The sequence below is a fragment of the Oryza sativa genome, chromosome 11 (genome assembly GCF_034140825.1).
Source record: "Oryza sativa Japonica Group chromosome 11, ASM3414082v1".
NCBI classification, from domain to species: Eukaryota; Viridiplantae; Streptophyta; class Magnoliopsida; order Poales; family Poaceae; genus Oryza; species Oryza sativa.
Window position 1 is genome coordinate 4,859,641 of NC_089045.1, and position 16,587 is coordinate 4,876,227.

Here is a 16,587-nt window from a genome sequence, read left to right on the forward strand (position 1 = left end):
ACACATACATCACCAGATGAGATCAGGAGGGTTTACGCTTTTTTTTCCCATGAAAATCGTGAAATTTTGATTTTCTTTTTTGACACCACATGAAATTAAAGTAGATTCGAAGTGAAATTTCAAATGGTTTTCGAGAATGCAAATTTCAAACAATAAAAAGTTGATCAAACTTTGCTGTAATTTGACGAAAAATGTCATACCGTTTGAGGTTGAAATCCAACACTCAATCGAAAAGATGAACCCTGATCAGAGGTAGTGGAGTATTTGCACAGAGAAGCAGGCTTGCACGCATGCATGGGTAGCCCATACTGTTTAACCGAGAGAGATCGATGTGTTTTAATTTAATTTTGCTATCTATTGACTGGAGCATCTGTATTCTGAAAGTTGCTGCATTATTGCTACCCTGGATATATTCTATTCTACTGTTGAAGTATTTCAGATAAGAGTAGTTTTTTAGATAAGAGTAGTTATCCAGAAAATGTTAGACATTGTGGTCCATAAACACTACAGTAAATTGTTCGATTTGAGTCCACGACAACGAAATAAAGTATGGCTGTACATGTATGGTCAGGATTACTGAACAAGAATGGGGCAGCCATATCCATTAAGCTAGGCTTGGTATGTTTGATGTTGAGTTTATACACCAGTGTTAAGACATGAAGTTAGCACACATTAATACTATGGGCTAATTTGAAATAGATTATTTGCTAGATTATTACTACGGATTAATTATCTACTTGATTATAGGAATAGATTAAATATTTTAATAAATAAACTTAACAGAGATATCTTAGAATAAGTGGTCTGAGCAAGTTTTTTTTTTTTTTTTTTTTTTTACAAAACATACTTTATAGATGTGGAGCAAATAATCTGTGTTAATAATATGGTGAAGTAGCTGAAAAGAAATATAAAAAGTATAGCATCTCTCGATACATTTTCAAAGGTTTTATGGATGAAAAATTAAATATCTGCCATCAAAATAATGTAGTCTACAAACAGTTCAAGACAGTATATTATATTTGACCATTTGTGTATGACACTGTCCTATCCATCATCTATGAGATCATCACTTCCACCTTCTCAGAATACAAACAAGATTACTTCAACTTTTCAAGTCATACTTCCAAAAATACAAAAAAGGTGTAGGACAAATCTTAATTCAAGATGAACTGTTCATTCGCATTTTGCTTTGAAACTGCAATAGGTTGCACCCTTTCTTTTCATCATTTCCTTGCAGTTTCAGTGTACCAAGCAGGGGGCTTATATCTGCATTCATGCATAGGCGCAAGACCATATCAAATTCATCCAAATTCTTTGCTATCCTCCAATTTGAATCGATCTGTACATGGAGTCATCGAATTTAATTCCGCCCTCATCACCTTCATTTGCGTCTTGAATAACTCTAATTAACACTGCAACAAGAAAGAGTATCATCATCATTCAACAACAAAATTTGATCTGATGATTATCTATCAAAACACAAATTCAACAATACTTGAGACATATCGAGAGATACCAAAATTTTTGGTGCAAATTTGGTATGTCTTACCATCAGAGATATTAAGAGGTATCAAATTTTATATTAAAAAATAGAGAAATTTTATGGTCCTTAAAAAAATACCTCGAGGTACCTAAATTTCATACTAAATTTTTTTATACATCAAGCTACTTAGTATATAGAGGTACCAAATTTTACACTAAAAAACATGGGTACTTTTTAAGGATGGTAAAATTTCACGGAAAAAAAATATGGTACCTCCTGTAAATCCTGAAAATCACTCCTATCAAAATAAAGCCCTTGTTAAAATCCAAACTTTTTCTTCAAACTTCTAATTTTTTCATCACATCAAAACTTTCCTACACATGTAAACTTTTAACTTTTCCATCACATCGTTTCAATTTCAACCAAACTTCCAATTTTAGCGTGAACTAAACACACCCAAAGGAAACACCCACAAGAGTCAGGGGAGTCTCATCCCAAAATAAATGTGGCCACGATCTTGAAAAATGCGAAAAAAAATTCAGTATAATTAGGACGGTTTGCTTACAGTGAGTTTCAGGAGTCGGCGCACGAGCGCATGCTGCCGGTGGCCGCCGGCGCCACGGCGGCGGAGCCCATGGCCTGCCGGTCGGCGGCGCGCCTCCGGACACACCGGTACGAGCACGTGGCGACCCAGAACGCCCACGGGAGCGCGACGAGCGCCAGCCCGACGGCGGGGAGCCAGTGCGGCGCCTCGTGCGGCGGCAGCACCACGTAGCCGGCGAGGCACCCGCCGCCGGCGAGCACGGAGAGGAGTAGCAGCGTCGTCACCATCCACACGCACGCGCTCCCGCCCGGCCGCTCCTCCCCCTCCTGCATCGGCGGCGCCATCGGCGGCGGCGGCGAAAGAGGATCACGGCACTAGGCGGCGACGGCGGCCTCGGCGGCGGCGCGGGTCAAGAACAAGGACGAGGCGGCGTGCATGGCAATGGTGGCGCCAATCGCCTCTCTCTCTGGATTTGTGTTCTTGTTCTTGTTCTTGTTCTTGGATTTTGATTGATTGAAAAAAAATGTGCCAAAAAAGTTTTGATATTGTTATGTTGTTTGGGTTTTGTGGATCTTGGAGGAGGAGAAACAACGGTGACCCAAATTTGAAGCAGAGGTGCAGAGGAAATTGCGGGGAGTTAATAATAGCTTGGTAATAAAATTCCATTTAAAAAACTAAAGCAGCGTGTCCTAATTCCATGCAGAAACATGCAAAAACTGGCAAAGATAACAAAACATGCAAAATCTGTAGAATACCAGGTAGCTTTATATGGTATTCACATTAAGATTAAGGCTCTTTTTAGAGGGACATTTAATTATTCCCTCTTTAGAAAGATGTAACTTTACAGGATTTTCGTAGAAATTTGTTCAGTTCTTGCAAAGTTCTTTTGAAAATCTTCCAATCCAAAGGAGGCCAGAAGTGTTCACCGGCTGTGCATTCTCAGTTTTTGGGGGGAATATGTTGGGGCACTGAACTTCCGAAAAACAAATCTACTGAAACAAACTTTAAGTTCAAACATAAAGTTTAGGAAAGATATCCCATGATAATAGATTTCTGAAGGTTGTGTTGCTCACTTTAAATTGCTTAGGTATGGTTTTCATCATCTGTGCAATCAAATATAGAAAAAAAATAAAATTCGAGAATTTTCAAAAAAAATGGGGTAAATATTACGTTCCACTGCAGAGTAGGCTGTTCATGATCTGAACTTCTGAAGATACAAACATATAAAAACAGTCAACTTAACAGTGCTTTACATTTACACAAACTCCCCTGCACAATCCACACCAAACCAGAAGCAGAAAGAAATACAAAACCAAAACTAAAAAACAAAAACAAATTTGCTCATCCAAATTGCACACAAAGCAGCCACAACACATGAGCAGGTTGATGAGATCACACACACAGAGAGAGTGAGATGACGTCAGCCCAGAACGCTGTAAAGATCGCCATTGTTGCCGTAGAAGCCATCGCCGCCCTTGTCCTTGGTGCTCTTCCTCTTGGAGAAGATGATGTCGCCGATGAGAGGCACGATGGGCTTCACCTTCCTCGCCTTCCTCCTCCTCCCGACCAGCTCGCCGTCGTCCACCTCGCCGAGGCTCAACGCGTGGCTGAACGACGGCAGGTACTCGCACGACGTCGCGCGCGACACGGCCGCGCCGCCGCCGCCGACGCCGCCCCACCGCTCGCTCCTGAACGTCGCCACCGTCGACGACACGTCGGTCTCGCCGCCAACGCTGCGCCGCGCCGCCGCTGCCGTGTCGCCGGCCTCCATCTCCGCCAGCTTCGAGAGGCCGCGGTGGAGCTGCGCGTTGAGCGACGCCACGGCCATCTCCATCTCGCTCCCCCGCTTCTTCAGCTGCGCCACCTCCTGCCTCGTCTCCGCCACCTCCGCCTCCAGCTTCTTGACTGACCGCATCATCGCCACCGTCACCCCCTCGTCGACCACGCCGCCGTCGCGCTCGTCGTCGGCGTCGCCGCCGTCGTTCGGCGGCGGCGGCGACGACTGCGGCGAGGACGGTGCCGAGTACATCATCGGCACGACGGCCGGCGCTGCATCCTCCTCCACCTCAGGCTCAGCTTCCATGGCATCCGGAGAAGAAACAGTAGCATCATCACTATCGCCGCTAGCTTCATGCTTGGCAATGGCGATGTCAACAACGGCAGCAGCAGCAGCATTGCCGTTGCTGGGTCGCCGGGAGTAGCCGTCGCCGACGAGGATGCGCTCGCCGAAGACGGCGACGGCCTCCCTGACGGACCGGAAAGGGCGTGCCGTGTCGACCTCGACACGGTCGGTGGCCATGGCGATGGAGAAGCACAGCAATTAAGCAGCAACACGAGGATCGATCGATCGATCGAACGTTCTTGGCTGCAAGCAACATGCACGATCGCTTGGAGGATTATATGAAGGGGCGAAGATCAGTGGATCATCGCTTGGCTGCAGGTAGTTTCTTTGCTTCCACTTCAGTAGCACACTGGCCAACCAGCAACTAGTTTCCCAATAGCAACAAGCAAGAGGAGTGACTTGCCACCAAAAAGAAGTCAGATAAAACTCCCAAGCTAACCTCATCTGTATGTAGGAGTGGAGCTGAAGCAGGGATGCTTTCTGACCACTCTTGGCAAGCATGCAACGCAGGCAGGGTATGCAGCATGCTATTCATAATTCCGATGCTGGATAAAAATCACTCATGGTAAGTGTACTGATTAACCGAAAAGGCGAAAACAACTGATAAAATTCAGATAAATCTTATCAAAATTTTAAAATTCAGTTTTGAACATGACTCCAGGGTTTTCGATTATGCGCTCTCTTCGGTCTCACTGGCTCTGCAGTCCATCCGCTCGTAAGGTCATCTGTGGCCTTTAATGGGTATTGCTGCTTTTGGAGATTTCTTGGGAGTGTACTGTGGTTTTGCCCCTTTCCTCCAATCGGAGTTGTGTATAGCCACCGTATTTTTTTCTTCTTAGCTACAATTTTTGTTTTGCTTTTTCTTCCTTCCCTCGGTATAAGCCGCTCTGGCTGATTGCATTGTGTAACAAAAACTCTTTTCCCTCTAATATATTGACGTGCAATTCTTTTACTCGTTCGCAAAAATAAACATGACCATCAAATCGAGTGTCTATGGTTTCAACCCGATCCGAAAAGTCTGTATTTTACGAAATTTGGTCCGGTTTCCACCGGATTGTAAATCCTATTAACAGCAGCATGAAGCATAACAGAACAGAAATTCTGGTGTCATGGGGGTGGTTGGGAGAAATCATAGTTTTTTCAGTTGGGGCATGCAGTTCTTGGAGTGGACAAGATAGGGACCTTGTAACAAACAGCCCTTGTTGTTAAGGCGATTGGGGACATAATTCTAAGATGGAAAACCACAAATGTGTATTGGTAGGAAAGTAACACAAAAAACATAAGCAAATCAAATCACACAAAGCAAAACCTAGTCCTTCTATGATCTTTTACAGATTATAAGTCGTTTTTACTTTGGTCAAAATAAAACTGATTATTAGTCTTTTTTACTTTGGTCAAAATAAAACTGCTTTAAGTTTAATCAAATTTGTAGAAAAAAAAAAGCAGTAACAATTTTAACCCAAGACAAATATATTATGAAAATATACTCAATTATCGATTTAGCGAAATTAATTTGATGTTTACATATTGCTATATTTATCAACAAACTGAGCCAAACTCAAAATAGTTTGACTTTTATCAAAACCAAAACGACTTAGAAATTACTCCCTCCGTCCCATTATAAGAGCAACCATAAGTTTCCGCGCCCAACTTTGATCGTTCGTCTTATTTGAAATTTTTTTATAATTAGTATTTTCGTTGTTATGAGATGATAAAACATGAATAGTACTTTACTCGTGACTTATGTTTTTAAATTTTTTTCAAAAATTTTTCAAATAAGACAGACGGTCAAAGTTGGACGCGGAAAACCATGGCTGCACTTATAATGGGACGGAGGTAGTAGAATCTAAAACGAAGGGAGTATATTACTACTTGAACTATTCCCACCAGTCAAGAATATATAGAGCATATTATTATTTGGGGGCTGCTATATACCGGTATCCCGTTGGGATACTGTCCCAACGGGATCGCTCCCAGTCCACCTCCCTCAGATGCGAGAGCGCAGGCCCCCATGGGAGCAGCGCAGACGAGGCTGACGCCGGTGGCGCAGACGCGGCGGCCGCCGCCGAGCTCCGGCGTGAAGGACGCGGCTGCCTGCGACGAGCTCCAGCGTGGAGGACGCGGCCGCCGGCGAGCTCCGACGTGGGGCATGGTCGCATGAACGGCGGAGAATCCTGCGTGGTGACAGAGACGGCGCCGTCGACGAGCTCCGGCGTGGGGCGTGGACGGCGGAGGATCCTGCGTGGTGGTGGTGGCGGCACCGGCGACGAGCTCCGGTGTGGAGGACGCAGCCACCGCTGAGGCGTGGACGACAGACACGGCCGCTGGTGACGAGCTCCCGACGGAGGACGCGGTCGCCGGCGACGAGCTCCGATACCGTGGACGGGGGAGGATGCGGCTGCCGGTGACGAGGTTCGGGTTCAGTACGGAGCGTCGACGGGGGAGGACGCGGCCGCCGGCGACGATGCCTCGACACCTCGACGCCCAGCTCCTGGTATCTAGTAGGTATCATATGAATATGATACCTCATAAGTATCACCCCCGATACATCGTAGAAATCACATGATACATGATAGCTATCACATGATACCTCACGAGTATCGTCTGATACGTGATAGGAATCGTCCGATATCTGATACGTGGTAGAATCGCATGATACCTGGTAGGTATCATCCGATACCAGCTAGTTATTAGGTGATACCTGTAAGGTATCATACGATTCTTACCACATAGAAGATGATAGTTGCGAGGTATCAAGTGATACTTGAGTAGGATCATGTTAAACCTGGGAGGTATCATGATCCTCCTTAGTATCATGTCCGGTTTCACCAGGTTTCATAGGTGATACTTTGGGAGGATCATGTGATACCTGGGAGGTATCATGATCCTCATCTGTATCATGTCTGGTATCATCAGGTTTCACAAATGATATCCTAGGAGGATCACATGATCCTCCTCGAAAGTATCATTACGTGTGATACCTGTGCAGTACCGCATGGCCCTACTTAGGTATCATGTCTAGTAACAAGATTCTATGGGTTTCACAAATGATACTTTAGTAAGATCGTGTGATACTTGCGTTTCTACCACATATCAGATGATACTTGCGAGGTATCGGATGATACCTATCAGGTATCATGCGATTCTTACCACGTTGTGGATGATGCTTGCGATGTATCAGGTCCTGATACCTACCAGGTATCCATGCGATTCTACCACATATCAGGTGATACTTAAGAGGTATCAGATGATACCTATCAAGTATCATGTGATTCTTACAATGTAGAAGATGATACCTATCAGGTATCATGCGATTCTTACCACGTAGAAGATGATACCTATCATGTATCATGCGATTCTTACCACGTAGAAGATGATTCTACCACACTCCACAGCCAGCCATAACCAAGTTAGCAAGTTCTTTTCACCCCATCTTGTCTCTTTGCTCCCCCGAAGCAGTAGATGGATAGGATGAAGGCCCGGACTCGCAGCGGGATCAACGGCCGGCGACGAAGGCGCCGACCGGAGAGGGCCCGCGACAGAGTTGGGGCGCCGGCGGAGGGCGCACCGGCCGGCCACGCGGATGGAGCCGGAGGTGGGCGTTAACGGCGGCGCCGTGGATGGCGGACGGCGGTGCTGGAGCTCCAGGCGGCAATCCGGCGACCACATCGCTGGCAGCCACGTCCTCCGCCGTCGCTCCCTACGCCGGGCTCGTCGCCGCAGCCACGTCCTCCGCCGTCCGTGCCTCACGCCACGCTGAAGCTCGTCGCCGAAGTCCGCGATGCCGGGGGATCGTTGGGGGTGGCCGCGTCGGAGCTCGTCGCCGGCGACCGCGACCTCCGTCATCCACACCCATGCCACACCGGAGCTCGTCATTGACTTAGTTGCAGCAGCACGCATGAGAGAGATGTGGTAGAAAGAATAGCTAGATAGAAGAAGAGTGGATTGGTTGGTGTCTATCCTATCCCGTCGGGACGGTATACCGGTGTTTAGCATTTCCGTATTATTTACTCTATTGAGTAAATTACATTGCTGATACACAAATTTGGATTCAGACGGCAGTGGCACTCCGGAACGATCTCCTACGTGCGCGGACAGCTCACCCATGACCCATCTACTTAAACGTGCTCATCGATGTTTCACCCCGCGTGATCTGAACTGAGAAGCGCCGTCGTGTGACCAATGGCGCGCCCCGCACGCCGACCCCGCCCCGTCGCCATGGCCACTCCTCGCCGGAGCGCCCGACTAGCCGCTCAGAGGACGACGACACCGCCAGCCGCGGCGCCGCCGAGAAGGGTGCGCAATCGGCGGCGGGAGTTCCGCCACTAGGAGAACCAGGCGATGGTGACGAAATACGTGGCGCTGCACCTGGTGGTGCTCGTCGACGCCGGCCCCGGCACCGGCAAGAGCAGCCAGATCCCGCGCCTGCTCCACGCCGCCGGCCACGGCTGCGTCGTCTGCCCCAGATGTACCGCCTCGCCGCCGTGCTCGCGGCGACTTGCGCCGCGGCCGACATGCGCGCCTAGCTCGGACGCCAGGTGGGGTACTCCGTCCCCCTCGACGACCGCTCCTCGGACGCCGACACGGTCGTCAAGTACATCACGCACGGCGCGCTCCTCCGCGATCTCGCCGCCGACCCGCTCCTCACCCGCTACGGTGCTGTCGTGGTGGACGACGCGCACGACGGGATGGCGATCACAGGTGTCGTGCTCAGCTGCGTCAAGGCCGCGGCGGCGCGCCGCCTGGACCTTCGGGTCGTCGTCTGCCTGAACCACTACAGCACCCTCTGCAAGGGCGTTGTACACGGCTTCTTCTCCGGCTCCGGCATGGACGGCAAAGAACTCTGGTTCCGTACCTACTCCGGTCTAATCGACCAACATTACCTCCCGGAGCCGGTGACAGACTACCTCGGCGCGGCCGTCGACGCGGTGTGCCGCATCCACACGACGGAGCCGCCGGGCGACTTGCTGGTCTTCCTCCCGGGCTGCACGGACGTCGAGGCAGCCGAGCACGCACTCAACGGGCTGTGCGCTGCTGGGGCTAGCTACATGCTGCTTACACGACGGCCTCCCGATGCACCGGATCCACGACGTGTTCCGGCCGGCGGCCGACGGCAGGCGGAAGGTAGTGCTAGCCACCGACGTCGCCGTCTGCTCGGTGTTCGTCGATGGAATCAAGTACATCGTCGACTCCGGCTACTGCGGAACGGACAACGCCCCCGTACATCTGATCGGCGGCGGCGGCTCGGCGGCGGCGCGCCTGGTTCGAGGCCTGAAAGCGGTCGTCCATAAATGGTGCCACATAAGGCGTAAGGTGAATGAGTCGCCGAAGATGTGGCCGACGGGGACGTTCTTCTGCCTGTGTACACGAGAGAGGAGGAGAAGGGGTTTCCATACGTGTGGAATCCGGCGAACAAGATGGCGGATGTCAACGCCCTCGTCGGCGTCATCCTCACGCTCAAGGCGCTCGGCTCGTCGGCGCCGGAGGTGACGACGTCGTGGCCAGCTTCGACTTCTTCGAGCCGCCGCATGCATAGTTGATTCATTGGGCCGTGAGGACGCTCAAGGCGGCCGGGGTGCTGAGCCAGGACGGCGAGGTGACCGAGACCGGGAGGCGAATTGCGCGGGAGATTTCGGGAAGATATTACTAAGCGAATTCAAACATCCGTGCGAGCCACTGAACCGTGGGCTTGACAGGACTAAACTAGTCATCAACCTTTATTTTTTTTAATAACTATAATAAATGCTCCCAACAGATGAAGTCTATTTTAATCCTATTATTGTTATATGGTTTAGTTACTTAAGATGAAATTCACTGTGGGAATTCACATGAATATATATTTTAATCTTATTATTGTTATATGGTTTAGTTACTTAACATGAAATTCACTGTGGAAGTTCTATAAAATCATGAGCGAATCCGATTGTCTCAAATTAGCATGCAAGTTTTTTTAAACAGATTTCTTATATGATTCCTTCTATATTACCAAAGTGAAGATCTTAAAAACCGACTCAAATACAGATATGTATTTCAAAAACCAAACGAACTTAAAAACTGACTCATACACGAATGACGTATCAAAAAACCAGCAAAACCATCTTCAATTTTTATAATAGTAGAGAAGAGATATAGATTAAAACCAAAAAATAAAATTAAAACCGACTCAAACACGAATGACGAACTGCGAAAACATCTTCAATTTTTATAACCGACTCAAACACGGATGACGAACCGCAAAAACATCTTCAATTTTTATAGTAGTAGAGAAGAGATGGGATGAAGCATTCCAGTCTTTGCTCAAGAGCTATAGCCAATTATTACAAGGTTCACACAAAAGTAAACTCACATAGTGAGTATGTAGCCAAAGTAATAAAACCAAACAAGGTAAAGATCCCACGACTACTGAATTCTATTGGTGAATCTCCATCCGAAGTTGTCAAAGAGCTGCATGATCATCGACTCAAGTTTACGACACACATCTTTTATTAGCTTGATATAATCATCATGCCGTTTTAGTTGAGCCCATTCCCGGAGCTAATGTGTTGTCCTGAAAAGAACATGCAAATAAGATTTTGAAGGTGATCTATCAAAAACCATTTCATTTTTACTTAAGCTAGAGGAGACTAACATACAGCGAAAGCTCCAACAAGAATAAGTTCCTTGATCTTTTTATTACCACCTACAAGCCAATTCCCAAACATGTGAGATATACTATGTGGATGGTATAATCCAAACTCGAATTGTATAGATCTCCAAAGAAATCCGGCAAAATGGCAATCCAGGAAATGATGGTAAATTGATTCTTTTTTCATAAAAAAACATCTCAAACTACCACCCAATTCCTCTTAGCCAAATTGTTTTTTTTGTTAAAACAACAAGATTCCATATAAATATATCATCCTCCTCTGTTAAGTTAACATGCACAATTGAAGCACACAAATTGTGCCATCTAATCAAGTTTTGACCAACTAATTATCACGGAACAGTACTCAAAACACTTGTAACTTAGCAGTTTTTCCTTCTAACTATAGAATATGATGATGGGTATTTGTCCTTTACAGAAGAATTACCTAATCAATTATCCTCCGAGAATCTAACTTGTTCACCATTATTGATAAACCAGGAACTCATATTTAGAAAAGAACTTTTAACCTTCATCAATCCTGACAAAAAATGGGAATCCCCTTGTTCCGCTCAACTTAGTTATAGATTTAGTACCAAGATATTTCCTTTTCAAAAGATCTTGCCACACACAGTGTTCATTTATTAATTTAAACAACCACTTACTTAGTAAACACTGGTTTTGGATTTCTAAATTATGAATACCAAGTCCCCGTTGATCTTTATGCTGACAAATAACATCCCATCTTGTCAACCTATATTATTTTTTATGTTCATCACCTTGCCAAAAGAAACGGGATCTATAATAATCAATTTTTCGAAGAACCCTTTTAGGAATCTCAAAAAACGAAATCATAAACATAACTAAACTTGATAACACTGAGTTAATCAAAACCAATCGCCCACCTACAGACATATGTTTACCCTTCCAACTACTAAGTTTTTTCTCAATTCTTTGCTCAATTGTTAACTAATCTTTATTACAAAGCTTTCTAAAATGCATAGGAATACCAAGATATCTAACATGAAAATCTCCCAGTTTGCACCCAAAAATATTTGAATATTGCTCATGACATTCCTTTGCTTGTCCAAAGCAAAATAATTCACTCTTGTGAAAATTTATCTTCAGGCCAAATAACTTTTCAAAAGCAGTTAAAATCAATTTCATATTTTTAGCTTTCTGTAAATCATGCTCTAAAAAATGATAGTATTATCAGCATATTGTAAGATAGATAAACCATCATCAACTAGATGTGGGACCACTCCAGAAATTTAACCATAATCTTTTGCTCTCTTTATTATATAGCTAACATCAATAACTATATTAAAAAGAATTGGAGATAACGGGTCCCGTTGCCTTAAACCCTTATATGTTTAAAATTTTGATCCCACTTGGTCATTCACTTTAATGCCAACCTGTCCACCTTGGATAAAAGACGCAATCAAATCACACCATTTTTGTGAGAAACCATTCATTCTTAAAGTTTGTTGAACAAAAGACCATTTTACTTTATCATAAGCTTTCTCAAAATCAATCTTAAAAAGTACACCACTCTTTTTTTCGGTGCAATTAATGTATCGTTTCATGAAGAATAACAACACCCTCCATAATATTCCTCCCAGGTATAAAAGCCGTATGTGTGGGGCTAATAACCTTCTGAGCCACTATAGAAATTCTATTTGTAGCAACTTTAGTAAAAATTTTGAAACCGATATTAAGTAAACAAATAGGCCTATATTGTTAAATTTTGAAAGCCTCTTTGCACTTGGGTAGTAAAATTATAGTGCCAAAGTTTAGAGACTAAAGATGTTAATTACCACTATGAAAATCATTAAATAAATCAACCAAATCGGGCTTAATAACATTCCAGAAAACCTGATAAAACTCAGCTGGAAATCCATCCGGACCCGGAGCTTTATTATGCTCCATTTGAAAAATCGCATCTTTAATTTCCTCCTCAGAAAAATCTTGTACTAAAGCATTATTTTCTAATTGAGAAACCTGGGGAATATTACTTATTTGGCTTTCATCTAACGTTAAAGAAAAAGCTTCACGAGGGCCAAAAAAGATCTTTATAATAAGTGGTGATACATGCCTTTAAATTTGCATCACCATTAATTACCAATCACCATCCTGTAGCTGATTAAGTCCTTGTTTTCCTATGCTTACCATTTGCTACCAAACGAAAATATTTAGTATTCGAGTCCCCTTCCAAAATATCTTTAGTATTAACTCGCTGATACCATTTAATTTGCTTTTCACTTAGCAAATAGGATAACCTATTCCTCAAATAAAGTATAGAATCAAGCTCTGAGTTAACAAAGTTGATTCTCCATTTTTATCCAGAAAAACAAGACTTTTTCTCTTTGTAATAAAGGCCACTAGTCTGTTTGGCCCAACCTCTTAAAAATTGTGTTAATCTACGAATCTTAGCCTGCCAACGCTCTAAATGAGTATAATCATCAACAACACTTAACCAAATTTGCTTAACCATAACTACAAAACCATCTCTTAACAGCCAACCTAACTCAAATAAGGCTACACAACGCTAATATTTTTAGTTTATTTTATCTGATTTTTCAACATTATTGTTGACATTCTTATACAGATATATTTTAATTACTAGTCAAGTGTAATTGATAGTAACCTTTATCTCTTCCTCTCGTACAACTATACATTATTTTAATTATGTTTTATTCATGAAGTATCTTTCAAAAAAAAAGTTCCATGAAGTTGATATACACTATATCATAACAGTAAAAATGATCAAGATAAAATTGCCTAGCTAGCATGTTAATATATCACTATTCAAATTTGCAGTAACAGAGAAACCAGAATACCAAATCACTGAACCGGTGCAAAATACCAAATTACTGAACTAGTGCAAAATACCAAGTCACTGAACGAGTGCAACATTCGTAAGGCCATACATTAATGACTTGGCCAAAGAGTTATACTACGTAATGCAATTAACTATACCGTACTGCAGAAGAAAGAAACAATCAACAATACCACAACTTAACTTTGTCTGTAGGAACTCTACAATATCCATTAACAACATCAGAAATCACTTTCATTCTTCAGAGAACTTTTTAGGACCTCCGTTAGAACACTGTATAACAACTTATGCCTCTCTAGTTGAATTTCTAAATTATTTATTTTAACTTCAGCTTCATTCTTCAGTAAGTCTTGTACCTAAACTTCAAGCTGATGAAGCAAAGATTCCTGTCCTGGACGAGATGCCTGTTCTGATCCTGAAGAAAATGCACTCTCCAGCTGTCCTATTACATAAGCAACAAACCCATCCTGCTTCTGCTTTGGAGGCTTCATTTTGATTTCAGATTCTTTCTTCCAATGCAGTAACTCTTGTACCTGAATTTAAAGCTGAAGAAGCAAATATGCTTGCCCTGAACCAGAAGCAATTGCACTCTCCGGCTGCCCAGTAATAAAAGCAATAGGCCTAGGCCTTTCTAGCTATCTCCCCCTTCTGGTTCGAGACCTTCATTTTAATTTAATCAAATATTTTTTAAAGTTTTCTCTAAACTTTTCACATTTTTCACAACCGAGAAGCATTATAAACGAAGGTACCATAATGAATGTATGTGGTTGTTGTGATTGTGGGTAGCTCGCTTAACTGTATCACTTAAATCTTGATCTAAAGCATGCTTTTCAAATTCACGGGCTGACAGTACATGCAATAGAATTTATAAAATCACGGGTTGCCTTTCGAATTCACATTAATAGGTAGAAGGAGAAGATAATGGCTTATGCTAGGCAAAATGCAAATTAAAAGTTTTAATTGGAAGAAACAACAATACCTTCTGATAGAACTCACAGTTCTGAGAACAATAATAAGCCATTTTATGAATTTGACCAGTGAGCAACACCTGCAACAACAAAAAAAAAAACAAACCATAATTAGTGAATACAATGGATTTGGATTTCATACAAGTAAATAAAGTGATAATAAGTCATACCGGGCCATCTCTCTTTTTCTTATAGGCAATTTCTACTCCTTCGAGATATCCAGTCTCAAGCATATCTTTCACATTTTTAATCTGTCCCTCCACATAAGTCATCCCCTCCTCCTCCTCTGTAATTCCAGCAATAAGTCTCTCTTTCTCACTTACAGTAGTCAGCTCCCCTTTCTCAGTTGTGACAGCAGGCATACCCTCCTCAGCAGCACTTGCATCCTCAGTTTCAGCAGCCATCAGCTTCTCTTTCACAGCTGTGACAGCAGACAGACCCTCGTCAGCAGCATTCGCATCCTCAGTTTCAGCGGCCATCAGCTTCTCTTTCACAGCTGTGACAGCAGGCAGACCCTTGTCAGCAGCATTCGCATCCTCAGTTTTAGCGGCCATCAGCTTCTCTTTCACAGCTGTGACAGCAGGTAGACCCTCGTCAGCAGCACTCACATCCTCAGTTTCAGCGGCCATCAGCTTCTCTTTCACAGTTCTGACAGCAGGCAGACCCTCCTATCAGAACGCAAATGACGCATCCTCTGCACGGCGCGTTCTCGTCCTCGCATCTCTCATCAGTGGGCCCCGCGCTCGACTTTTTGAGCGAGGTTCTCGATCCTTCGCTAGGAACCGAAGAAGCTAGTGAAGCTATGGGCCCACCAACTTTTTTCAACACATAGGACGAAGTAACGCTCCACGTAGACGAAGGAACGCCCACTGTGAAGGGCCTAAGCAACACTCGCATCCTCATTTTCAGCAGCCATCGGCTTCTGTTTCTTAGGTGTGACAGCAGGCAGACCCTCCTTAGTAGTCGTCGCCATTCCATACTCCACAGTCATCTCTACCGCACTGTAGCAATTTAGTGGCGTTTCAGAACTCTCTAAGTGTTATGGAAATATATATAAATAGAGATTATTTTTTACATAGAAAACCCTTATGAGAGTATACTACAGGCGCGCTGACTGACAATGACCACTATATATTGAGGATTCGATTAAAAATGCAAGAAAACAATGCGTTGTCGCACCCTTCCAGTGTGGCTTACGAGAGATATATAAATTGGATAAAACCTAGTAGTGCTAATAGGAAAAGACCTGAAATCTACTAGCAAACTAATCTAACCACTAGGAAACAAATTCAAATATATTGCATGCTGAAATTCAGATCACGTATTTAACACAAAGCATATAAAAAAATGGTAGAAACTGACATGCTTTGATCAGTAACTTTGACATTGTACCCTCAGAGCTATAGCTGGCATGCGCATTTCACATATAAGAAAAGAACAGAGCTAATTGCACTGTAAAAATAATACCTTGCTGTTACAAGACCACATATCTCAATTCCTATTAGCACTAACTATAGATGGCCATGTGGGCCGCCCGGCACGGCACGGCCCAGGCCCGGCCGTGCCTGGGCCAAGGCTTGTCGGGCCGGCACGGCCCGACCGACACATCGGGCTGTGCCGTGCCAGCCCACGTGCCGCACTCATGGCCCAGGCATGGCCCAACACGCCTTGGGCCGTGCCGGGCCGGCCCAAAGGCACAATGGGCTATCGTGCTTTTCCTCGGAAATAAGTCTAATTTTCCTCCCTCCTATTGGACTGTGACACATATATATATATATATATATATATATATATATATATATATATATATATATATATATATATATATATATATATATATATATATATATATATATATATATATATATATATATATATATATATATATATATATATATATATATAGCTAAAAAAGTCTATTTTACCTCTCTCTTCTTTGGGCTGCGGTATATAAATAGCTAAAATAAGTCTATTTAAGGTCCCTATTCTTAGGACAGTGACAATTATAT

The 16,587-nt window shown here is 43.9% G+C and overlaps 2 protein-coding genes across 2 annotated transcripts; both read right to left on the reverse strand.

The window, feature by feature from the left end:
* Window positions 1-985: 985 nt before the first annotated feature.
* Window positions 986-3,101, reverse strand: LOC136354082 (uncharacterized). The gene is made up of 2 exons (XM_066305713.1): window positions 2,049-3,101; window positions 986-1,412 (listed from the first exon to the last, which is right to left on the reverse strand). The coding sequence occupies exon 1, from the start codon at window positions 2,369-2,371 to the stop codon at window positions 2,057-2,059; it is 315 nt and encodes a 104-aa protein (XP_066161810.1). The 5' UTR covers window positions 2,372-3,101; the 3' UTR covers window positions 986-1,412; window positions 2,049-2,056.
* A 121-nt stretch (window positions 3,102-3,222) lies between these two features.
* LOC4349991 (uncharacterized) lies at window positions 3,223-4,601 on the reverse strand. Its single transcript, XM_015761077.3, has one exon. It carries the CDS (start codon window positions 4,324-4,326, stop codon window positions 3,448-3,450), a length of 879 nt encoding a protein of 292 aa, XP_015616563.1. The 5' UTR covers window positions 4,327-4,601; the 3' UTR covers window positions 3,223-3,447.
* Between the last annotated feature and the right edge of the window lie 11,986 nt (window positions 4,602-16,587).

What these genes read in the sequence shown, in the direction of transcription:
- LOC136354082 (XM_066305713.1), bottom strand. Translation starts at nt 2,371, where the DNA reads ATGGCGCCGCCGATGCAGGAGGGGGAGGAGCGGCCGGGCGGGAGCGCG.
- LOC4349991 (XM_015761077.3), bottom strand. Translation starts at nt 4,326, where the DNA reads ATGGCCACCGACCGTGTCGAGGTCGACACGGCACGCCCTTTCCGGTCC.